Source organism: Oryzias latipes, chromosome 18 (genome assembly GCF_053564925.1).
Source record: "Oryzias latipes strain Hd-rR chromosome 18, Olatipes_Hd-rR_3.1".
NCBI classification, from domain to species: domain Eukaryota; kingdom Metazoa; phylum Chordata; class Actinopteri; order Beloniformes; family Adrianichthyidae; genus Oryzias; species Oryzias latipes.
Window position 1 is genome coordinate 22,482,989 of NC_136254.1, and position 25,109 is coordinate 22,508,097.

At 42.1% G+C, this 25,109-nt stretch overlaps 2 protein-coding genes across 2 annotated transcripts; one reads left to right on the top strand and one right to left on the bottom strand.

Moving 5' to 3' along the window:
* Window positions 1-908: 908 nt before the first annotated feature.
* On the bottom strand, window positions 909-17,082 carry dok1b (docking protein 1b). The gene is made up of 5 exons (XM_004079775.5): window positions 16,689-17,082; window positions 4,390-4,710; window positions 4,092-4,191; window positions 3,836-4,008; window positions 909-3,125 (listed from the first exon to the last, which is right to left on the bottom strand). Exons 1-5 carry the CDS (start codon window positions 16,743-16,745, stop codon window positions 1,803-1,805), a joined length of 1,974 nt encoding a protein of 657 aa, XP_004079823.1. The 5' UTR covers window positions 16,746-17,082; the 3' UTR covers window positions 909-1,802.
* A 1,696-nt stretch (window positions 17,083-18,778) lies between these two features.
* On the top strand, window positions 18,779-22,137 carry nagk (N-acetylglucosamine kinase). Its single transcript, XM_004079699.5, has 10 exons — window positions 18,779-19,327; window positions 19,686-19,770; window positions 19,851-19,949; window positions 20,022-20,163; window positions 20,302-20,412; window positions 20,483-20,595; window positions 21,108-21,195; window positions 21,283-21,380; window positions 21,458-21,536; window positions 21,667-22,137. The coding sequence occupies exons 1-10, from the start codon at window positions 19,299-19,301 to the stop codon at window positions 21,873-21,875; spliced, it is 1,053 nt and encodes a 350-aa protein (XP_004079747.1). The 5' UTR covers window positions 18,779-19,298; the 3' UTR covers window positions 21,876-22,137.
* Window positions 22,138-25,109: the final 2,972 nt, after the last annotated feature.

The following is a 25,109-nucleotide window of genomic DNA, read 5'->3' on the forward strand; positions in this document are numbered from 1 at the left end:
AGAAAACAGGGATGAAAAGCAGCAGCTAAGGAAACAGTCTGTACCTGTCTGCCAGCCAAGCAGACGCAGGCAGGTTCATCCAGCCAGCATTCATCATGTCAGCATCTTTTTTCCGCCGCTTTTCTCGGCCTTTGAGCGCCGCTTTTCTCGCTCTTTCGTCATCCCCAGCTCAGGATAAAACCCCCTTTTGTTCCCGCCGTTCCCTCTCTTGCACCTCAAGTCGTCTGTGCTATCTCCACGCAGTTGAAATGCGCGGCGCGTCTGACACGAACCAGCCGCAATTATCAGTCGCCAAGGTGACCAAAACGACACAATTAATGAAGGGATGGAGAGAGGAGGAACGGAAAGTACGAAAGGAGGTCTGTTTTAGTCATTGGAAAGTAGCTAAAACAACAAAAACAGAGCGTGGAGGAAGGGTGGAGGTGAGGTCAGAATGCATCTTTATAAGTCTTCTGTTAAAGTCCCACTCCCATCATCCTTGGATCTATTTTAATATTGTTCCTTTTAATTATAATGACGTTGTTTTCTAGGACATAGTTTCTGCAGAGCAGCAAGAGTTCATTAGAAATCCACCCCCACTGTTTACTCTCTCTCCTGCTGGCTTACAGCCCCTCATAACCGGTACAACAAAAACAAAGACGTGCATGGCCGTCTACAAGGGGATGCATCAGAATGGAGCAGGGAGCTCGTGGCCCCGCCCATCAGATTTTCTACGTCAAAAATTCGCTCTTTTTCAAACAGAATTTTTTTCGTCTGCTCCATTCGTCTGCGAATACTCAGAAAAACGATTTTAATCGGAGTTTTCTTTGAATATGTCCTCTATCATCAGAAAAGTGAACATAAACGCTATTTTCTTCTGAGAGAATCTCTCAACACCAAAAACAGGAGTAAATGCGTTGAGAAAAGGATTTTTGGATTCTGGTCAGAGAGCTTTTTATTGTACGTTATTTTTTTACAAAACAGCACAGCTGTTTCGGTCCCATAAACACATTGTTGGGATTGATTAGTTCCATAATTAGTTTATCGATACAAAAACATTCAATATTTAAAAATATTAACGTTGATTTGATAGACTCAAATGTTTCTTAACCCTTGTGCTATCCTAGGCCCTTTAACATTGGGAGTGGGGTCATCTAGACCCACTAGACAGTACTCTGAACCTTTTTTCTTCAATGATTTGTGATCTTCACTGGTGTCCATGGATTACATGAAATCTTTCCACCTTTATCCACCTTTGTCATGGTAGGGAGAACACGTCAATAGTCATCTTGACCCCCATAGGATAGCACAAGGGATAAAGGTTTTTATGCATCCACTGGAAAAATGCTACCTTTACACCAACAGATATATTTGTAAATGTAATTATTTAGTGGCTCCGCTAATGAAACCAAAGTCCTTTTGTTGGCGCCCCGGCCTGATAAATGTTACTGTTTCACTTTTAGGTACAAGGTCAGTCCAAACAGGCACAAAGAGAGCCAAATGAAATCTGCGGGAAGCTTTCTTTCTGTAACTTCTGGCTTTGGCGCTGCGTCACATTTGAGAGAAGCAGTAAAAAGCTGCAGTTCCACACGAAAAAAAACATGGTTTCCAGTCTGATGTTGGAGCTTGTTAAAGTAAATTCCAAAGGCTTCAATTTCAAAGGCGTTGGAGTGAACAGGCTCCATCCAGCACAGTGCAGCTCGGGTCCTAACAGAGGCTCCTCCATCCAACAATCCACTCAGAACAATACAAGTGTGTCACATGACGCGGTCCATAGAAGTGAGCTTGGCTCTTTCTACAAGAACGATCTGTCCTGAAGACGGTTAAATGTCCCCCAAGTTGTCATAAATTATATCAGGAGATCTCAGCTGGTTCTGGTTGTACCACAAATGAGGAGGTTTCTGTTTGGATACCTGGCTGTAGATCTCCTTTCCTGCTCCTGCCGACGCCCACGTGTTGTTGTTGTTGTTGTTGAAATTACTACTATTGGGGGCGTGTTTCCCAGGGGGCGGGGGGAAGGCCTCCTTGCGTGCAAAAACGCTCCTGCTCGGCTTTGGGGCGGTGACCGGCTTGGGCCCCTTGGCTGTGCTGCGACCCGGGGCTGCCTGAGGAGCGCAGTGTCTCTGCGGATCTAAAGGCCTCCCCTGACAGACGGAGCTGAAGTTCTCCTCTGCTTCAGACGCGTTAGGAAGCGCCTCCTGTTTCTTCAGGAGGCGGAGCTCCAGCCGGGCCTCCTCGTACGGGCACGGGCTTAAGCTGCTCGGTGCACCGCCGCCTCCCTTGGCGCATCCCTCTGGTTCATCATATATGTGCTCCAGGGAAATGACGGGAGGAAACGAGGACCCTTCCGCTTTGCCTCCTGCGGGTCTCGTGTTCTTCCCTCTTCCTCCTCCTCCTCTTCCTCCTTCTGCTGCCCCGTTCAGATTCAGAGCACTAATTTGGTTGTAGACGTTACAGTACGGGTCAGATGTCTTCCTTTGGCTGTTGCCTCCGTGGTGGTGATTGCCCCCACCGCTTCCAGAGGCGTCGTCTCCGACCGGTCGAAGGCGTGGGGTGGGCAAAGGGGGGCTGCATGGGACGTTGGTCTTCTTCTGACCCTTGAGGCTGTCCACCGGGTCAGAGTAGAGGCCATCGGCGCCCTGCAGATGCAGGCGGACCGAATCTGCAGGCTCCGAATAAAGACCCATTTGTTCTTCCATTGACGCACTCTTCTGGCCTCTGGGAGAACGGGGAGGTGTCGTTCCTCCCCCCAAAACGCCCAGCATCGCGGGAAGTTCAGGTAAACTCCTCCCTTTGTGCACCGCGCCGCTTGCTTGTCCCCTCCCCCCGTCTCCTCCCTCTCTTTTACCGAGCACGCCGTCGGCAGAACCCGGTTTGCTGCCCCCTGAGTCGCCGTCCGCCTCCCGGCTGCTGCAGCTGCCGCTGCTGTCGCCGCTGCCGGGAATAGAGCCGCGCGGCGGCAGCAACGAGGGGCAGTCGGGGTCAGAGTTGAACGGCCCGCTGAGGTGATGCTCCTCAGCCAGGGCCTTTTGAGACTGGATGGCCTGGTCCACCACGGTGAAGATGTCGTTGCCCTGCTTTGTGTCGAAGGTGAAGTTGCCGGGGCCCGATTCGCACCGGCGGCCAGCCTCGAACGAAAACATCACCTGCAGGGGGAAAAAAAGACAAGCTATGTTCACGTGCAAAAAATCCTAAAAAGGGACTTGACAGTAATTGGAAAAAAGAAAAGCGTTGAGCGTTTATCAAGTTTTCACAGAATCCGGCCACTAAAACAATCCACACTTCCTTTTTTTACTCAACTTCACTTTCCAGATTTCTTATCACAGAAATGAAACGGCCTTCTGCTCTCAAACTTCTATTGGTAAATGGTAAATGGCGTATACTTGTATAGCGCCTTTCTTCCTACAAGGACAAAGCGCTTTACAGTCACAGACCCATTCACCCAGTCACACACACATTCACACACTGATGGCGGCTCCGCTGCCAAACACAGGCGCCTGCCTACCACCAGAGGCAAGGTGGGGTTCAGTGTCTTGCCCAAGGACACTTCGACTCATGGGTGTGCAAGGCGGGAATCGAACCTGCAATCTTATGATCATGGGTCAACCGCCCTACCGCTGCACCACGGCCGCCTTATTCTTCTGGTTCACGTCAGCTCAGACTTTTTGGCAAATAAAGCGTGTCCAAAGTAAAACCAAATTATAATATTTGATGGTCTTTGAACATCTGACTCAAAACATGAATCAATCAGACATTGGTGGACTTTACACTTCCTGTGTGTGAGCAGATGTGCCTCTTGAGCTGCATTGTGTCCATAAATGCCAATTTCCTCTTTAGTTGGTTCCGCGTTGCTCACCCGGTCTCTCCCGTAGCGTCTCAGCAGCTTGTAGGGCCACACCAGAACCCTCCTTTTGGTCTTCGGCTCCTTCAAGATCAAAACGTCACTCTCTGCTTTCAGCCAGTAGTTTCCGGAGAGTCCGCAGCGTTCCGACGCCTCGCTGCGCTGAACCGTCACCCAGAACTCGTTCACTGTCAAACACATGAGCGCTGGCTTGAATCTCTGTGGACTGTCCTGCAATGCGCGGCTGTTTAAGACCACACCGAGCCCTCACCCTCCTCTCTGGAGTAGTAGATGAGGTTGTCCGCCATCTGCAGGTCCTTGGGTCCTGCGTTCGAGTCTGCGGCATTGCTGCTGCTGCTGCCACATCCCCCCTATGGGACACAAAGACAGCAGAGACACTTCCTAAGAATAGTTTGGATCCCTGAAACACTGAGACAGAAAGAAACGCACATAAAGGAAGTCTGAAAGCCCCTTCCATCCACGTCTTACTCATGAGTCACACGCTGGTTTCCTAAGATTGAGCCGATCATCCTGTTTGTGACACACAGGAGAGAAAAGTGGCGAAGTACCTGAAACGCAATGTCACACATGGTGTCCATCCACTCCGTGATAGTGTTCTTTTCTGCCGCGAACACGTGAGTCTTGTCGATTGTCTCCACGCAAATCGCCGCCATGTTTTCCTTGGGGCAGCTCTCCGTCAGGGCGGGAAGAATGGAAATGCACTCCGACAGGCGGATGATCTTCTTGTCCAGCTTCCTGGTCTTCTCGTTGGAGGCGCTCATCGAGCCTCCGCTGGAGCCGGATCCGCTCCCGTGCGAGTCGTAGAACTCCAGGCGGGCGATGCCGTTTTGGCTAGCCGGGTAGAGCACAAACCAGTTTTTCTTCCATTTCTGTTGGGTAAAGTAAAAAAAAAAAAGGCACAGATAAGTTCCTGACAGGAAACATACTATATGTTCTAACCATCGACTGTATGTGAGAACTGGACTGAGTGACCCCTTCCCCATGGCGTTCCAAGCTCAAACATTTGTCAGAATAGTCATTCTTGCTCTGCTACTTTTTTTTAGGTGTTCTTGTTAATCCTCCTTTTTTCATTTCTGGAGAGCAAATGATTTAAGTTGTTAACTGACCAATCAGATGCCTCAACAAAAGTAGGTGGTCTTGTGCCAACTATATGATTGACAGATTCTCCCAGCCTACTTTTCAGTGGTTGGCCCTCCAAAAAGAATCCGGATTTGCTAGAGTGGTTGCCATAGAAACGATGACTCAGACCGACTTGTTCCAACAAGGCGACATCCGTTTTAAGAAAAAAATGGCGACTGAACTGGCTTCGTTAGGTTGGAGCCGGAAGCTAAATCGTCAGCAAAACGTAAAGAAACTTTGTACAAAATACAAAATATCTCCCATATTGCGTGTGCACACAAACTGATTGTGTTACTTTAGGATTTGCAGGGGATGACCAGGGGCAGCCCATGCTAACTGGACAGGTAGTAAGTCAAATTTATCTATGCATTCATCCATTTATCTATTCATCCTCTGAACGTGCTCAATCCCTTTATGGGTTGCTGGAGCCTATCCCAGCTACTGTTGGACGAAGGTGGGGTACGCCCCGAATAAGTTGACAGTTGAAGGGAAACACACTCACACACACTTACAGTAACATTAGTCTAGTACTGCAAAACTAAAGATGTTCACACCTTTCACTGCCTTTCATTATGGCTCCTCCTCCTCTTCACATCAATAAGTGACAGCTGTTAACGCCTTATCAGCTGTCAGTTAACATTAACCTTGTGAGAATTATAAACACACAAAAAAACACCTTCCTGTTTTTGATAAAACCACATTGCTGCAGTGATCCATTTCCATAAACTCCTTCTTCTGTTTCTTTCAAAATTCTCACGCTGCATAACCAAAAAGCAAATGTGAAAACTAGACTCTGCATAGTCTTTGGCCATGTTAAACACACGTGTGCCTTTGTGCATCCAGTTCATCAAGTTCTGCATTAGTCGCAGGCTAAAGGAAAAATGGGTAATTCACACAGATGTTTGCATACGCAAACCTTTAGTCCATCATGCCTATCCACCCTTAAGAAGGAAACATGTGACTTCCAGATTGAAGCCCATCTAGAAGTAAAAGCACTTCAGACAGAAAGAGATATATATACATTATATACAGTTATATATGGATATCTATATACACTGTAGATATTTATATACAGATATATAGCTATAGATATAGATATATATAGCAGGATGTAAATGAAAGAGGCCTGTACACGGACAGAGAAAGTGGCCCTTTGTGTTTTAGAACATTGAGCTTTTATGTTTTTAGTAACAAAAAGACTGTTTGCATGATGCTCGTTATTAAAACAAGTTAAAAGGAAAATTCAGAAAACAGATATTGTCTCATGCAATTAGAGACCTAAATAAATTAACAAGGACATTAGAATAAATAATAACATAAGCCATTGTTAAAGTCCTACTTTGATGATCTTTTGGTCTATTTTCAAAGTGTTCCCAGCGGGTCTTTTTTATTATATTACGCCGTTTTTAGTCAAAATCTAAAATAACCCGTGTCTATCTAGAAGAGCAGCAGGAGTTCTTTAATAATTGTGGGCGGGACTGTTGACGTGGAGTAAGCCATCATTTCCCATCATCCCATTGTTTACACTGGTTACGTTACTTCCTCCAACTGCTTTTTTGTCTGCAACCATTTGAATATATAATGCTCAGAAATGCTATTTTTGAGCTTAATTTTCTTTCCAATCATTAGAAAAATGCCACCAGAACACGTCAACTACACAATTTTCATTGGAGAGGGTCTTTAACCATTCTCTTATGTTCATAGTAAATTATTTTAAAAATGAATGCTCGGATAAAGGAGTGAAGAAAACTGATGGCCGTTTTTAGTTGTAGTACAAACATATAAATGATCAACAGGGATTTTTATTTTATTGTAAATATATTATTGGTGGTTCCTGGGATAATTCGGTGGTCAGTCTATAGTCTGTCCTGTAAATCACATCATTAAACGCTGAATCCATTAGATTTTTCAAAACACCCAAATTTGATTTCAAATTTGATTTTTTGGTCAAACTTTCATTCATTTACCAGATTTGTTTGTTCCGATTTTTTACATAGTGATTTAAAACTAAACAAAAAGTTTGACTTTTTTTTATAAAATGATGAATTTTTCCACTAAAATATAACAAAAAAAAGCTTTTAGCCGGAAAAAAACTGCATTGGAAATTTTAGATTTTGGGAATAGATGAATGCATTTGTAGTTTTTAGGAGAAGCTAGATGTGATTTGATCTTTAAAACAGATAAAATCAACAGATAGAAGTAAATCAAGTTTGGAAAATGAGTTCATCTGGAAGCAGAGGTTAGCAAATGTATAGTAGCTCTACCGATTTTATCTAAGATGTTTTATTTCTTGTTTTTTTCATCGCTGTTTCAGTATCAAACGTGGGCCAGTGTGCAAACAGTGACGTTGTCATTTTTGGAGCAGCTGCTTTACTTGGATGTCTTTTTCTCAGTTTCACAGATGAGAGGACCGATCACTATATTTTGGCTCATGTTTTTTATGAAGCACCAGATAAAAAAGCATCAAAGCAGAATTTAATGCAAAATCACAAATAGGGCAAAGAGTTTGTCATAGTTTCTAAGATTGAGAACTTTAAATTAGAGATAAGCATGTTGGAAAAACAATTCAAACTTTACGTCTTGGTTTTTAGTCGATGGAAATAAAACTCAAGATGAGCAATTCATTTATTTTTAGTTATTCAAATTAAAACCTGCATGTTTTAAAATAAAACGTTGAGATGTTTTTGTGGTCTAAAACAGGCGTGTGACCGACAGCTTAAACCGGTTTCAGATCCAGTCAGAGTGAGATGAGAAGTTCCATGAGTGCTTGAGGAAGTGACCGCCGACTTGATGATATTCTTCTCCTAAATTAGGAGAAGAAAAACCACGACGAGCAACACTGAACAACGGGAAGTATCGCAGGTGTGCAGTATCCCAGATGTTCACGGCTAAAAATAAGCAGACAAAAGAGCCTATGTGGCCTCTGGCAGCTTCACTTTCCTTTATTTGGAGACCCTAAACCCCATCCTGTGGATGTGACAAACATCTTTGTGTAGCTGTGTGTCCCCGGTTCAAAGAGGGCTTAAAGATATTCTTGCTGCGCATTTGAAGCATATTTAGCAAACTCGTGATAGTTTATTTAGGGACTGCTTTTGAACTGTAAAGCGGAAATGTTCGGCGTCAGGTTCTGGTGTTGTTTGACTTCATAGTTATGGGTCACAGGATGAAAACAAAGAGATTAGTCACATAGAACAGTTATACCATTTGCATTATGGGGCTGAAACAGCTGCAGCCTGGAGGTAGATTCAGTATTGTCTGCCCTCTTTGGAGGACTGGTCCCAAACTCTTCACCAAAAAAAAAAAAAACACACAACGTGTGTCTTTGTAGCAGAGCTTCGTCATTTCAGGGACCGTAAGTCAGCAGATCCGTGAACACACTCAAAGGCCTCGACTAACTGCCAAAGAGGACAGGAAACGTGTGGCATTGTCATTACCCAGGATTCTTTTTGCTTCCTTCTTCTGCGCACTCACTCTCAAGCACACACACATACACACTCACACACACACATGTTTCTGGTCTCCTGCACTCGTGCAAACTTCTCAGCCACGTCTGTTGAGTAACCAGTTGCATTGTGCACCTAAAAGGAGGTGTGACAAAACGCTTGCTGCAGTTTGGTCGTGCCGTGTGTTTGCCCATGTCAAACAGCTGGTCCATATAAGGGAACAAAGCACTCGCAGCCAATACAGCCAGTGGAAATTATGCAAAAGAGACGATGACTGAGACGTAGCCAGTAACTTCCTCAATGCTCTGCTAACATTACAATTTACTAAGTGAAGGACGCTTGTTGATTTTTTTTTTTCTCCACACCTGTTTGCACTGCCTTATCAATGGTACAACAGAAACACAATGATGTTACAGTTCCAGCAGCTTTTACGTTGGTTATTAGTGAGGTATTACACCTCCGGATTTGCATGCCCAGCCCGTTTCTGCTCCACAGGTTTCTATTGGCTTGATTTTCATGGTATTACGAAAGTAAACGGCTGCGACTGTATTCCGTCTGCCGCCGCAGCAGTTGGAGCGCAACTGCAGCCGTTCACCAATGCGAGAGTCGCCGCTGCAGAGAGAAACTGAGAAAAAGCTGTTGGGGCAAATAGAAAAGCGGAGTTGCTACATGTGTAGTGGAAAGATGTCTAAACCGAGAGACTTATTTCCTCAATCGGGTCAACTAACCAAAGATGCAGCTTCAATAAACACATCTGAATATAGATCCGATACTGAACGGGCAAATAGGTTAACCAGAGCTGCAGACAGCGCCGATGCTCGCAACTTTTACTGTTTGATTGACTGTTATTTTAAGATTTGTGTTCGACCTAGCTCAAATTTGTGATTTAGCTAAACGTCTACCTAAAGTGTTCAACCGTCACTGGTTCCTCTTGTCAACTTTTAGCTGGTCTTTAACAGAAAGTGCACCGTTCTTGGCTTTCAGATATATAGTTTTAGAATGATTGAGCGTGAAGAGATTAATGTAAAAACAAAAAATGCGTACATCAACAATTTTACAACCAACTGCAACTCTGCTAAACTATGTGAGGGAAATATCGTCAACAGAAAACAGATATAAAGTTTGCCTTTGGTACATCTGCTCCTTATAGAAAAACTCAATCTGTGCTAAATCGCGACTCCAATTTATAGGAATTACTTGATTGTGAGACATGTTTGTGTGGATTCAGATCAGTTTTGACACTGGAGCAGATGTTGTGGTTGTGTAGATTCTCAATCCTCTGTAGGAAACAGTGGATGTAGCATTTTAAGGGACAGGCGAGGAAGCCATCTTTGGAGTCTGGGCTTCCTTCCCTGCGGCTGTTCAGCAAAAACAAGGTCAGAGGAGCCAAGTTTCGTACATTCTGATGGCTTTTTTTGGCTTCACCCTTCTTATACAACCCTAATAGACTGTTGAAGCACAAGTTTTACAAGGACGGTAACAATCGTAACACAAGAGAAGATTCTATGGACGGTTGCTTCAGATGGCTTATGCTAGCCGCCCAAAGGAGGGAAACATGTGGTCCCCAACCACAGATTTAATGTACGATAACCTTTTCAAGAACCAGCCTGTACGAGGCTGAAGTGGGTGTCTGATTTTTTATTTTTCCATTTTCCTTAACTTGTGAGAGTAACGTTTATCTTCATCCTCTGTAAAATATCTGCAGCTGCTTTAAACTTTATTTATTTTCCTTTTATTTATCTTATTTTCCCTTAACACATAAATGTTAAAGTGGAAGTAAAAGAAAAAGAAAAAAAAACAGACGCCAACTTCAGCCACGTCCGACTTTTAGGGTGCGACGGATCAATACAGAAACAGAAATGGTCACTAAAACTGTTATTTTGTAAATATAATCATAAACATGAATCCACTGTTTAAGCTACTTTATTAGCATCATCCTTGTAACATTAGACAGCCGGTTGCTGAATATTTTGCATTATTATTATTATGGTCTGTGTGAACAACTGTCACAATAAATACAAACTTGGAGTAAAGAGTCCTGGTTTAAATGCAGATTTCTTTTTTTTTAACTGGAAGGTTCTTCTGTTTCTACACTGACTCTTTACTGTGAAAACAAACTTTCCAAATACGTTTTTTTGTTAACTTTGCTAGCTTGGCCTCTAGCGATCTGCACAGCTGCTTTAAGAAAGTAGCGGATGGATTTTTGACATGTGAACGAGCGACTTGACACAAGTCAGATATGGTGGGGAGAATCTAGTAGTTTTCAAAATAAAACGTCCTTCAGAATCTGATTATAAATAAAACATAAAATATGTAGGTCACGGTTTTTCTTTCCTCTGGTACCAACTGTCCTATGGACCGGTATGGGGATCAATGTCTAAACCACAGACCATAGCTGAAGATCCGACCAGTTTCCAATAATGGCTTTATCTGCTGCGAACCTGATTGTTCGGTTTATGTACCATCATCAAGTTTCTGGCAGAGTTATGGGGACTTTGTGTTGCCTGCAGAGCCGCTGAGAGCTGCCCTTTGTAAAACATTCAAACTAACAGTGAAAAGGTCACATAAGTCCAAAATTTCACATCTACAACTTGACTGAAGCCGATCTGTGAAAAGGGGTTAGATGTAAAGTAAATCTTCTTGAAAACTGTCTGGAGTCCACTAGATGGATAGAACTTTATTTGATCTCACGATGGTGAAATTACTGTGTTCCCATGCTCCAAAAACAAGATAATAATAAAGTACTATCGATAATAACAGCTAGCTAAACAGCAAAACTTAAATAAAAGAAAAACAGAAAAGCTGCCGTCCACTAAAGCAGGGACACCAAAAACTTCTACTCTAATTATAAAAACGGTAAAGAGCCCCCACAAAGTCTGAGTGGAAACTAGTAAAAGAGTCAATGAGTATGGTCAACAGGTATTTAATATGAAACTCTATTTTTATTCAAGAATGAAAAATCTTCTTGTAAATAACAGGTGTGAGTAGATGTGTGAAGATAAAAGGCAAACCAAGGAAATGTCCATTTATACTTATTTCTGACACTGTATTTTTAAACCCTTTTCTGAACACTCTACAGTCAGCCTTCTATTGAACGACCATAAACATGATCATAAACATGAGAATTTTTAGCCAAAGGGACAGTTTTGATCATGTTAACTTGTGGACTAAGGTACAGAGTATAAAGGGCCTGTACCATGCAAAATCTTTTTTTTTTTTTTTTTAGCTCTGAAGTGTATTACAATGTTCATTCCTCACAAAAAGAAACCCCAAAGTGGTATTTTGATCTGTACACACATTTCTGGATATTCCTCTAGAAGCCTTTTCTGAGCACCAGCACCTCCCAATCCACAAAAACGAGTGGGCATCGTGACATAGATAAGTGAGAACAGCCCCTTCCAGAAAGAGTCTGCACTGCTAACTCCGCCCCCCAGGCCAACAGACACACCCACTTTTTCCGTGGAGCTAGTGGTAATCGGCAAAAATGCTGTCCTTTTATATCCACAATATACACCTCCATCTTTGCAAAAGTTTGGATGTTGTTTGGTTTCGTGAGTGAAACGCCGTCATGATGTCATGAAATGGGCGGCACCCACGAGAGCCACTTCTGGGTAGCAAAATGAACTGTGAAAATAACTTATTTTTCATTTAAAGTGTGTCAAAGGTAATATATTATTAAATACATGGATATTGTTTGGTATAAAAGGCTCAAGCACAGAATTGTATAGGCCCTTTGATACTGAAGAATGCTACATTTTGGTTGACTTGGTAAGGAAGATGCTGATGTCAGTATCACAAAAACAAAGACCTAAAGTCCCACTTTGATTATCTTTTGATATATTCTAAAAGTGTTTCCAGTGGTCTTTTAGTTACGACTATGCTGTAATTAGATCAAATTAAAAAGCATCGTCGTTTTCTAGAACGTAGTTTCTGCAGAGCAGCAGGAGTTCATTAGAAATTCCCCTCTGAGTTGTGGGCGGGACCTTGCTCTCCTTACCGTTGCTGAGAGATCTCTGTTTACACACCCTTCTGTTAGTGTACAGCCCCTCACACTTCCACCTTAACATTACTGGTGCAACAAAAATGGCAAGCAATATTGGAGCTATCCAGCCGTTCAATTTTGCGCCAGAAGCCAGCTCAGATGAGGAAAACAAAGACTCCGTGGATCTAGTCGTCTACAAGTGGGTGTGTCAGAAGGGAATGGAGCTTGTGACTCGCCCGGCGTATTTTCTACGTCACAGTCTTTTGCCCATGTATGTTTTGGTCTCCTTCTGATTCACAATGGTTTGATAACAGAAAAAATGTGATTTTAATCTTCATTTTCTACCATAACATAACATGTGTTCTCAATCTTCAGCAAAATGCCACAATTACATGTTATAAAAACCAAAAACCACTGTCATCAGTGTAGTTCTTTAAAGATTACACACTTGTCTCATTGACGGTATTAAAAATAACCTGGGGAGATCATGAAAGAACAGAAGAATTCCAGATCCGACGCGAGAAGACATTAATCCAGTAGGCAGACATTCAAACACGCATCATTACATTCAAATGCGGCAGCCGCAGGGTTGATGTAATTCCACTTAAGTACCACACACCCCTGCTGTTCGAGTGCCAGCTCGCGCCACACGGGAGGTTTTTAAAAGCCAATTAGAGCCCATCAGCACATCCAGGAGCTCCACTGTTACCCAGCAAACAGCTGCCAACCATGACCTGAAGGAGCTGCAGGCTGCTGCAGCTCCTACAAGTCCCAGCAGCTTCCGCTGTGATAAGATGTGGGACGGACACAGGCTGCTGCAAATCCCAGACACGACGTCTCACTGAATCCTTCACGCCATCATGCAATGCTGTGCAAGCTTTCACATCTGAATCAGATGAGAGTTCATAGAGAGAGGAAATGTCATCTGGAGAAGCAAAACAACCAGCCTGCTCCAGCATTTCACTTTTGTTTTCACTCTAATAACTTTATAAGACCAAAGAGGCCTTTTAGAAGTGCTTAAACACTTCAAATATAATCATCTTTTATGACTAAATAAAATACAACAATATATTTCTTCATTTTTTGTCAAAAGTTTAAGCTTTAATGTAAGAAAAACTAGATCAAAGTATTTTTTTATGCGCGGTCGCAAAAAACTGCTGCAAAGGTCAATCAGCTGCTGATCACACGATCAACTCTGACTGACAGTTCAGTAAGCAGTTTGGGCTCAAATACAGTCGCAGATTCATTCTATGGATTTACAAATACCAAAACTCTAGTTTGCTGGATTAATACAAATTCTTTGGATGAATTAATAATCTCATGAATTCTGCTAAACCTGATCAAGTTTAGAGCCCAAACTGAAAAGTATGTGATCCAAAAAAAAAAAAAAAAAAGAATTCAAACATTAACAAACTGAAGTCATGGAATTATTTTTATGTTAAATGGGGTTTTTTTTCTACCGCAATGTTCCGCTTTGGGTTCACTTTATTTCAAAACTATTTCGCCAAAAGAAAGAAAAAAGGACTCTTTAAAACTTAAAAATGGGGTATGTTTACTGTCATTTGTTTGCTACAATAATCCAGACTTTGCGCAAAACCAATAATCCATTCATCTCCATTTCGTCTTTGGCTGAATTCCATCACTACTTATTGCACTGTTAAGGGCATTTTGTGGGGGTGTCCTAATCCACTATCCCAAAATCCAGGACTTGGGAAAAAAAACAGTGAGCATCGATGCTCACTAAATTGACGGATATAGACCACAATGCATTGCATTTGAACGATTTGCCATTTGAAAAACATTTTGTATAAATGATTTAATCATGCAAGGTTTCATCATTTATTTGGCATAAATAACTACTAACTAGTGAGCACGGTGTCCGTTCAAATCCAGGGCTCTAGATAGTCCTTCTTAAGTCTACATAGCTTCTCTTTCAGCTCATTCTCATACCTACATCCAGCCTGCGGATGTGTTTAGTCCACCGTTTCAAACATTTGCTTCATAAGATGAACTTTGTGGTCACTGAACTCTTTGCACTTGCTGTCCCTGTCTCTGCACTGAAGCCAGGTTCTTCACTATATTTATATATAAGAGGTTATAGAGAGTAGGGAAGGAATTTGGACACAGCCTTAGTCCTGTCAACCAGAGATGGGGCTGGTACCGTTAAGATGACGGAGGTCATCTGTGGGGCATATGGAGAGTATTTTTACATGACATCAGTTTGACGTTTTCTCTTAAACCTCAATTTGATCAGGTGTGATAAAAAACATCCTTAGTGAAACTAGAAGTGTGTCTCTAAAGCCCCTAAAGCTCTTGAGGCACTGAAAAGATGAGAGGGACTCAATGTGAAACCATTCTCCTTTGTCTTTAGATAAGATTTTTGTCCAAACCCAGTCAACAATAAACCAGGGGTTTTCTTATAATCAGAAAATATTCCATTAGAAAGTCTTTTTTTGCTTTTTCTTTGTCTATTTTCAGCTCCTGTTTGTACAACATCGATTGCACTAAATGACTAGTGTGTTTTGAACGTGTTCTTTTGGCATTTTACTGATAATGGAGGACATTTATAAAGAAAATCGTTGCAGATCAAGAGCAGATGAAAACAAAAAAGTGTATTTGTTACGAAAAAAAATATTCTAGTTGGGACACAAGCTCCCTGCTCCGCTCCATTCTGATGCATCCACTTGTAGACAAATAGATCTACGTCTTTGTTTTCCTCATCTGAACTGACATCTGGCTCCAAACTGTACGGCTGGATAAACTCCAAAATTGCTCGCCTTTTTTTGAGGGGATGCGAGGGGCTGTAAACTTGTGGGAGACGGTGTAAATAGAAAACTCTCAACAATAGGGATGGGGTGGAAGGGTTACTCCACACCAACAGTCCGGTCCACAACTCAGAGGTGAATTTCTAACGAACTCCTGCCGCTCTGCAGAAACTATGTCCTGGAAAACGACATGTTTTTATTTATTTTTTTGGCTAAAAACATCACAATCATAACTACATGACCCATGGGGGACGCTTTTGCAATAGATCAGAAGATGATCGGAGTATTTTAACCCTAATCCTTACCGTAAACCCTGAATCTAACCTCCCCTTAAATACGTGCAAATAGTCACTTCCAAAATAAAAAAAAATCTGTTTGTATTTCCTGTAATTTTGTTGTTTATTTTTGCAGTTGCTTCTTGTACAACAAAAACTGCTAACCTGCTAACCAATTGTAGTAAACTGTCTAACCGTAACACGTCATCCAACAGGCTGCAGGTCGTGCAGAAGAAGCTTTTTTTTTTAAATCACATTTTTCCAACCGAGCATGTGGTAACCAGACATATAAATATATAAGCATGTGTTTACTGACAGATCTAAAGACCGCAGAATTTGTGCATCAAACACATGTTGCTCTTAAGCTTCCTGTTTAGCTACTTTAAAAAGCTTTTTTTTTTAGATTTTCTGCCTTCAGGGCTCCTCCGACTTTATTTCAAGAGATAAATGTGTCGACTCCCCTCTGCATGGAAAGGCCTCGAAGGATGCATTTGGAGGCACGGATGCGTGCATCGAGGAGCTGGTTTCAGAGCAGGAAACAAGCGTTTTGTCGGCTCATGTCATATGACCAGCGAGAGACGTCCAAACAAAGACCCTCTCACAGCTTCTCGTAGTGTCACTGAGGCCTGATCCAGTTGTGCAGCGAGACCAGAGAATGCCCACAGCTGGGGCAAACACAGAATCACACAAAGATACCATCACGTTATGACAGGAACGCGTCTGTGTCAAAGCACACAACATGCTGGCTGCAGCACTAACATTGCTCTAACTGATTGTGACTCATTTGTTGCCATTTCTTTTTTTTTTTTGTGCAAAGTCATGCTTAAAGAAAAGTGGCAACTTTCTCCAAACCACAAACATTGAAGTGTATTTATATTCTAGTGATGGTTTTGTCCTTGAGCCATCAGATAAACATCAAAACCAGAGCAAAGTCAAAACAACTTCCTCCATCTGCACAAACACAGGACTTTGACCCACATGATGAATCAAACGTCTTCTTTTTTGTCACTGTTATTTGGAAATAATATGTTGAATGTCTTTGTTTCCATCTTCACTGATCGAACATGGAGCTGTCACTCAGCCTGCAGGACTTTATCCAACTTTCACCACAGCTTGTGTCATATCTTTCCTAAAGTACACATTGACATGGATGGGTAATGCGCCTTTCGTTACCCAGAGAATTTTGTTTGCGGAAGTATTAAAACCGTTCCTGATAGATAGTTCTGTTATGTTCTTTAGGGGGGCAAAAAACTCTGGACTCACCTTTCCAAACTTTTGGTGTTGCACATAAAGTTGTCCCTCCTTCACGTGGGTGTCCATGCCCCCCAAAAAAACGATGAAGCCCACTCCCCTCCACAGAAGAAAAGCGACCTTCTTCGACGAAAATTCACCTTTTATTTTATATTTATTTTTTATGGGTAACTTTGTCCTTTGACCCCCCTCCCCAAAAGTAACTTCCCCGCTTTTTTTTTTTTTTACATTCGCCCAGCAGCCGTTGAAGCGTCGTTGTTCAAATGCGGGTTCGGAATCGTCATGTTGGGCCGTGGACGGTCCAAACAGACAGCGAGGCGGTCCCGAAGGAACTTTACGCTGTTCGAGTGATGTCGGCTGGTCCTCTTGACTGTCTGTAACCTCACTCCTCCTGTGAGGATGGACCAGCGGCAAAGGCGGAAATGATACACAAGACACATCCGGTTTGCACCTTCATATTAAAAGCCTATTTTCCTGTTAGGCTGCGGTAACCTGTAAATACTGTCTTGTTTGTTTGTTTTTCCTTTGTACCACTACACTGGATGGAATGGAAAGTACCTATATACTTGTAATAAATGAGCATTAAAAGGATTTTGTTTCCTTTTATTACTACCAATGCTCAAAATTTACTCAAATATGCCAAAATAATTCAATTTAATCTAGGGTTGCAACAATTAATTGATGAATCGATTTATGCTCTAAAAATCCAAGCAGATAAATCTGTCTGAGGCAATGGTTAATCAAATCAACCTATACCATTATAAAATCTTTTCAAAATGAATTAAGTCAATTATATCAATATTTGGGGGGGGGGGGGGGGGGGGGGGGTTGGATTTAACGTAAAAATGACCAAGTGCATCTGAAGAGACAACACATTTATTAAAGCAGCAAAAACTGATCAGTCCATCATTACAGGCCAATGTGTGGAAACACTTTTATATAGCAAAGACATGACCATACAGTGTGGTAGAATGTTGTAACCCTTGTGCTATCCTAGGCACTTTGACATTGGGAGTGAGGTCATCTGGACCCCACTAGCAGTGCTCTGAACTTTTTTCTTCAATGATTTGTGATCTTCACTGGTGTCCATTGATTACATGAAATCTCCTCCACCTTTTTTCACCTTTTGTCATGGTAGAGATAACATGTCAATGGCCATCTTGACCCCATAGGACAGCACAAGGGCTAATCATGTTCCCTTTGGATTATTTGGATGTGGAAAAACAACAGTGGACTAAACTTTAGGAAACTAAAATGTGAATGGATTTTCCATTAATTCTTGTTGACTTGTTTGTACACACATTTTATTTTCAATTGATCATCTTGAAAGAAATCCCAAAAATCTAGAAAAACTTCACCTGAACTGTTCCAGTACCAGGTATTTATCTGAGTCACACAGGTTCAAGTTTTGGCTAGAGATGTCCTGGATCGATTTTATGTCAGTGAATCACATCGTTCAAAATTATTCAAAATGGACTTTGAATCGGATAGCTGTTAAAATGAAACGTTACACCCCAAATTAAATCACGGATTAGTCTTTCCATACAGCAATACTTCACAATCTGTATTGTCTAAAGGATAATCACAAAAGTTGATATATATATATATATATATATATATATATATTAGGCGGACATAATTGAGTTGTTATAACTAAAATGCTAGCTTAAATATGCAGGGGAAAGGTGACAGCTTTAAAGAAATCTACTCTACTAAACTACTCTACTAAATAGTATTATTCTATTTGTAAATATATATAGGTTGAAAAAGACTCCAAGGAAGCATAAGCAGTCAAACATATCTTGTCCTGTTTCGATTAAAAAACAAATGAAACAAAAAGACAAATTTCTACCAAACTGTATTAATATCCACAACTGTTTATCCTTAAAAAGACCCATTTCCAGTTTTAATTGTTTGTTTGTTTGTTTTTTACTTTAAGAGCCAGAGGCTCTTAAAGGGATATGATATTTTCTCAGATTTACAAAATTAACAATTTAGGTAACTAAGATGATATGGGGAAAGTGAACGTGCTCTTATTTTGACATGCAAGTAGACATCCGGTGGTGCGTTTGTTACAGTAGTATTGATGCAGCTCTGTCTGCAGTTCTTGTGTAACTTTTCTGATTTCAGCTCTGACCTGCTCGCTTCCATCCATTATTGAAGAGGAATGTACTTTTTAATTCAAATTAAGTTATTTTTGTAGACATGATGATCTTGTCAAATAAGACATTACTGTAGATCTTAATAAACTCAAGGTAAAAACGCAGATTTATGCAAACGTTCTTCCAGAAGAGCCTTCTTTATCACAGTAAATATTACATTATTGTTTTTTAATTTCTAATAATCTGTCATTTTTTTAACTTTATTTTCTAAAGTTAGAAGCGTCTTTAATTTGATCACGTGGTCGCTCGTCTATGTGTATAACTCATTCCTGTATAAACAACTCTAGTTTTATCAGGTGTTTTGTTGGTTGTTCGTGATTTAGTGGCAGCAATGATGCATTTTCCCACTGAAAATTGTAGAGTGGCTCATAGCTGCCACCTACTGGTCATGACTTGGTATTGGCGGCGTTAATTCTCGCGAGACTTGCAGTTTTCACCGGACCAAAACAGGAACTGAGACATGGCATCGGTGTTCGGCGGAGTTGAGGGGTAAGAATGACTTTAAAATAATAAATAAAATGTTTGCGCTTTGTTTTTTGAAGTCATGCGTTGATTTATCTATAAATATGTGTCGTGGCGCCAAGTTGTCATTTAGAAAGCCGTGAAAAACGTGAGGGTTTGTCGGTGTTAAGAGAAGTTTATGCATCTCGTGATCATTAGTCTACGCTCCTTAACTAACTAAGGCAGTGTCAGTGCTAGTTCAGCACTATCCACAAACATACATGAGTTATCATAAAACATAAAACTCCTCTCAGCAAAATATATCTTTTTGCATTATTGGGATTTTTTTGCATCCATTTTTGCTAAAAAGAAAAAAAAAGTAAGTTTGTGTTGTGTTTTGATGGAGGGGAGGGACCCACTCCAAAGCGGTGCTGCTGACAGGAGATGGAAGGATTCTGGGTGAGGCGGTGGGGCCCTGCACCAACCACTGGGTGAGCATCAGGAATTGCCTTTTTTCCCCCCAAAAAGTACCTCTTTTTGAATGAATGATTCTCACATTTGTGCTGCACAGCTGATCGGAAAGGACAAATGTATTGAAACGATTAACGAAATGGTCGAGAAAGCCAAAACGAGTGCCGGACTGGACCCAAACGCACCGCTACGGTGTCTGGTTAGTGGAAGTGGGCCTCTGAGGTTCTGACTCTGCAACCTGTTAGAAAACTTTTGCGCGTTTGTGTGACAGGGAATGTCTTTGAGTGGGGGTGAGCAGAAAGACGCCATCGAAAAACTGATCGCCGACATGAAGGAGCGCTTCCCCAACCTCAGCGAGCATTACTTCATCACCACAGATGCTGTCGGCGCCATGGCGACAGCCAGCGATCACGGTTAGCTGTCGTTTAGCATCTGTTCATGACAAACAGGTTATGAGAATATGACAAGTTTATGTTTTACATGAATTCCTTCCAACTTGATTGCTTTATGAGGTTATCTGAGTCGGTTTTATCTTTACGCCTCCCTCTCAGGAGGCATTGTTCTGATATCTGGAACTGGCTCTAACTGCAAGTTGGTCAATCCCGACGGCTCTCAGAAAGGGTGTGGAGGCTGGGGTCACATGATGGGCGATGAAGGCTCAGGTAACCGCTCTGGTGAAGCCCAAGATGTGGTCGGTTTTGCGGATGGCAATGATTTCTTTCTGTCCCGCAGCTTTCTGGATCGCTCATTTGGCTGTTAAGACGGTGTTTGATGCCAGAGACAACCTAGCCCCGCCTCCCCATGACATCACACGTGTCCAAAAGGCCATGGAGGAGTACTTTCAGGTCAGAACCACTGACTGCATATGAGAACTAGAGATAGTGAGTCTGATTTCACCCATAGAGAAGGGCTAACTTCTGGCTTCAACAATATTACGTCGATTCAGTTGCCTTTTTTGTTTGTTTTTTTTGCAATACGGACGCCGCCATGTTGGAACCAGCAAAAGTCAGTGAGCAGTGATTGGTCCAACTCGTGTGCTACACGAAATCTATTAATCAAACGTTCAACATGAGACCACACACTTTTAGTGAGATATCTAATTGGTCAAGTTTATTCATTGAATAACTTGCAATAAAGAAAAAAATCAAGAACAATGTTAAAAAGGTAGCAGAACAAGAATGATTATTCTGACAAATATATAGGCTGAGTAATAGCAGTTTATTTCTCAATAGAAGTCTATGGGATTTTGACTTTACGGGACCAGCGGGTACTTCCTGTTTGGATCCAAGGGGGCGGGCTCACTCAGTCCAGTTCTCATATACAGTCAAGTGGTTGTATAAACCTGTTTCCATGTCAGGTGTCGGATCTGATGGGGATGCTGCCACACCTTTACAGAGATTTTAAAAAGTCCTACTTTGCAGGTTTCTGCAAGAAGTTGGCTGAAGGTAGACAACTTGTATTGCCTTCTGGTTTGTTTTGATTTATTTTTGTTTAAAAATCAGTTGTAAACCCCGGATCGTTTGGTTCTAAAGGCGCGGAGGCCGGGGATGCTCTGTGCCGGTACGTGTTCGCTCAGGCTGGAAGGGTCCTCGCTCGGCACGTGGAAGCCGTTCTGCCTGCAGCCCAGGAGGTGACGCATGAAAGTGCAAGATTTGGGAAATCTATTTCCCACACCAGATGCAAATATTTCTATCTATTCCTCTATAGAAATTAGTAAGCGGCAGACTCGGCGTGCCAATCCTTTGCGTGGGCTCTGTGTGGAAGAGTTGGGCTCTCCTGCAGCCGGGTCAGTTATAGCTGCAAATCAGAAAGTGCAACTTTTATTAAAACATAGAAGAAAAAAATAGGAGCTGTGTGGACAAATTTATTGCAAAATGTGATTTTTTTTTTTTCCTGCAATTTGTGGCTGTCTCCAGGGTTCACAGATGTCCTGGATAAGGCTGCTTCCTCTGGACAGCTGAAGGCCCGTTTCCATGGATACAGCCTCCTGAGTTTGCAGCATTCCTCAGCCCTTGGAGGGGCCAGTCTCGGGGCCCAGAGTTTAGGTGCCAGGATCGATTTGGAATACGCCGCCAACGCAAAAGTCTTCTACCAGCACACCTTCAGCAGCAGCCAAAACCAATAGAGGCATTTCCAACCATTCTGGTCTGTAATAAAGTTCTTTAACACGACTAGATTGCTCCGAAACGCTCTGTGATTCAGTGATTTTTTTTTATCCTCTGTTTGACATCTTTTTGATGTTTTTATACTCCCAACCAGATGCTATCATTTTAAACATTCCTGATTTATAATAAAAATGTGGATTTTTATCTGTAAATGAATGGCAAACCTCATTGTTTGGTCTCTGCTTTCTCAAGAATAAAAATGATAAAAACAGCTCAACAAGAGCAGATGGTGTGCAGCTCTGTTTGATGTTCATGGATGGATAAGTTCATAGTTCCGGGGCTGTAGGGTCGTGGAAGAGAGCATCCATGGACCAATGCCACGACTTCCTGTTTGAGACCCCTTTAAAATCCAAAGTAATTGGAGCCGGATCAGTTCACCAATTAACCACAAGATGGCTTGCACAAAGTGACTCAATCCAGCATTTTCGTGGGGCTCCACACAGATACAATTGTCAATTATATAAATTATGAGCTAACTACCATATTTGAGTAAAATTTTGCTGACAGGTGTGTGTGGCCTCTTGATTGACAGATGGGCTGACAATGGCTCCACGGGGTGTGTCCTTACATCATGTTTTAGTTTCTAACTCCTGTCAGGCTTGTTTGTCCTTGTGGCAATTCCTCAAAAGACCACTAGGGGGTGGTGACAGAACACGAAGTTTTAAAAAGTCCAAATGTATGCATACAAATGAAATCTTCAGGCTTCCGAATTCTATCGCTGACGTCAGAAATCTTTGAAAAGAAAATGTACATTTCATTGACTATATGAGAACTGGACCGAGTGTGATGTCCGAGTCTGTCTGAGTCGGCGTTTCTATGGCAACCTTGAAGAAACAGAGATCAAATGAAGCTTATTTCTCAAAGACAGAAATAACTGGACTCTGCTCTGATAATAGATTAATTGTGGTGCTGCTTTTTTTAAAGAGAAATATGGTTATTAACATTTACTAATGAATTTTCAAATCCAATTTTGAAATAAAGGTATAGAACGTGATTTTTAAATCCATATTTTGCAAAATATAATTTAAACAAAACAAAAATACAAATTTGCAAAGTTTCTTTCTTTGTTTCATTCAATCTCAGCTGATGAGTGAGATATCATCCAGAGATCATCTATATTTCACAAGATGTCCACCTGAAGGGAGTCAACAAATGAGTGGGATGTTCACCACAGGGAAGGTCAGGTGGATGTTTTACTACTATAAAGATAAAAAAAGACATTCCAGTCTCTGAAACCAACAACCTTTGATTTACAACTTTTTTAAGACTTCAGGCTGGATCTACCTGAGAGCCTTAATCTGCAGCACAAATCGGTTTTTCGGATTTTCTTTTTACGAACTGTCAGAGATTCTCTCCTCGTTCTTCTTCAGTCTGACTCATTCCTGAGACTCCAGGGAACTAACAAAAAGACGCAACAAAAACACAATGAGAGGCTGATTCATATCACATTCCTTAAAAGGAATTGTACAAAACCAAACAAATTCTGGGTTATCTGGGGCAAAGAAAAAAAAACCTGCTAGGCAAAGTCAAAACTGTTTTCTCTACAGTCCAAAAGTTCAAGAATACAAATCAAATAAAAATATTATTTAGGTCAATTTTTAAAAATAATTTTAATAGATTGTTTATATGACAAATTCACCAAAGATCCTTCAAATGTTCTCTTTATTTGAAGTTTGGTATTTTTCAGATCTTTTTCAGATCACTCTATTGTTATTCTAATGTAGTAAATTACTCTCAGAAGTCCAAATAAAATGCTGCGGCACATCTGTTGCTGTTATTGTTTAAGTCAGTGACGTGCGGTGAGGCACTGACGTCATCAGTCCGATTCCCAAACACATGACGCCTCCAGAGTCACGGGCCTGTCAGTGTTACAGAGGCGGTACCAGCAAAGGCCCGATTCAGCTGTCAAAGTTCACCTACTGCACCACCAGCACGGCCTCAGTACTGCAACCATCTGGTGGGTGTCCGAAACACCAGCTCTTGGTTGTGCCAGAGCCTGGAGATCTGCATCCATCAGTCGATGAGAAGACTGCTCCTGTGGTTCCCCCTGCTCCCTTGACCGCCCATTCCGCCCCTCTGGGGTTTGAGGCTGGTTCTGGTTATGACACGCAGCATGGAAGTGGGAGTTCTGCTGCAGCTGGCCCCAGGTGGGAGGCTCCCAGTTCTTTACCTGTCTGGCTGTGCAAGGAGAGCGGTCATGAAAAAAGTGCTGGTGATGGAGTGGACTGTGGAGCTGCAGCACAGTGGAGGTCCAGGGCTCCAGATACTTTACCTGAGCTCCACAGTCGCAGCTGTGCAGAGAGCCCACATGTCCCATGCTCCTGCTCTCACGGCGCGTGCTCAGATGTCCAGGACGAGAGCGGGCAGGACGGTGGACTCCCATGCAGCTGCAGGGCCTCTCGACAGGGATGGGCTGCTGTGGAGGACTTTTCCTTCATGTCATCTCCGAGTGTGAACAGGGTCTGCCAGGCCAGGAGGACAGATGCAGAACTCTGAGCAGCTCAACTTTGTCATCTTTGTCTGCGCTGCCGGCAGGATCACCTCGATCGGGCTCAGAACAAGCACGGGCCTACGTTGATGACATCACAATAGAGGACCTTTCTGGCGACATGGAGCATTATCTTTACATCCCCAAGATGTCTCACAGGGCTTAGATGATGAACACTTAAGAGCAGAATGACTTCCATGGTTTTAAAAAACTAAAATAAAGAGGCTCATTGTTTGTGTGAAGGAGAGGGAATGTCAGTAACCAGGAGAAGACAGAAACAGGGTTTCAATTGATGCAACTTTCACTGTTTTGATCTGGTTTAAGAGGCCTTTCTAATTTACCGGCACTAACACAGGACTACTGACTGCTTCTCATTAGTTGGGACTTTTACAGTTTATTGATCTTTTACTAATGAAGTTGCCAAAGCTCCTTAGATGAGGGCAGCTGTGCGATGTCTGCTGTGACTGTAGTATTTTCAGATCAAAAGTCACCCGTCTGAGTTCAGTTCATAGAGAACCTTTTTCTGTGCCAAAAAAAAAAAGAAAAAGCCTACAGAGTAACTTATTCACCCGTTGATTGGAAACAGTTATGGTGCAGTTCTACACGACCATCATTGAATCCATCATCACCTCCTCCATCACCGTGTGGTACGCTGGAGCCACAACCAGGGGACTAAAAACAATCTTTAGTAAGTCTGTTTTTCTTA

What these genes read in the sequence shown, in the direction of transcription:
- dok1b (XM_004079775.5), bottom strand. Translation starts at nt 16,745, where the DNA reads ATGGACACCCACGTGAAGGAGGGACAACTTTATGTGCAACACCAAAAG. An exon ending in TGTGTGACATTGCGTTTCAG is followed by an intron (nt 4,192 to 4,389) that starts GTACTTCGCCAC and finishes TGTGTCCCATAG; the next exon opens with GGGGGATGTGGCAGCAGCAG. An exon ending in CTACTACTCCAGAGAGGAGG is followed by an intron (nt 4,009 to 4,091) that starts GTGAGGGCTCGG and finishes TGTGTTTGACAG; the next exon opens with TGAACGAGTTCTGGGTGACG.
- nagk (XM_004079699.5), top strand. Translation starts at nt 19,299, where the DNA reads ATGGCATCGGTGTTCGGCGGAGTTGAGGG. An exon ending in GGCGACAGCCAGCGATCACG is followed by an intron (nt 20,164 to 20,301) that starts GTTAGCTGTCGT and finishes CCTCCCTCTCAG; the next exon opens with GAGGCATTGTTCTGATATCT. An exon ending in CTGCAAGAAGTTGGCTGAAG is followed by an intron (nt 21,196 to 21,282) that starts GTAGACAACTTG and finishes TTGGTTCTAAAG; the next exon opens with GCGCGGAGGCCGGGGATGCT.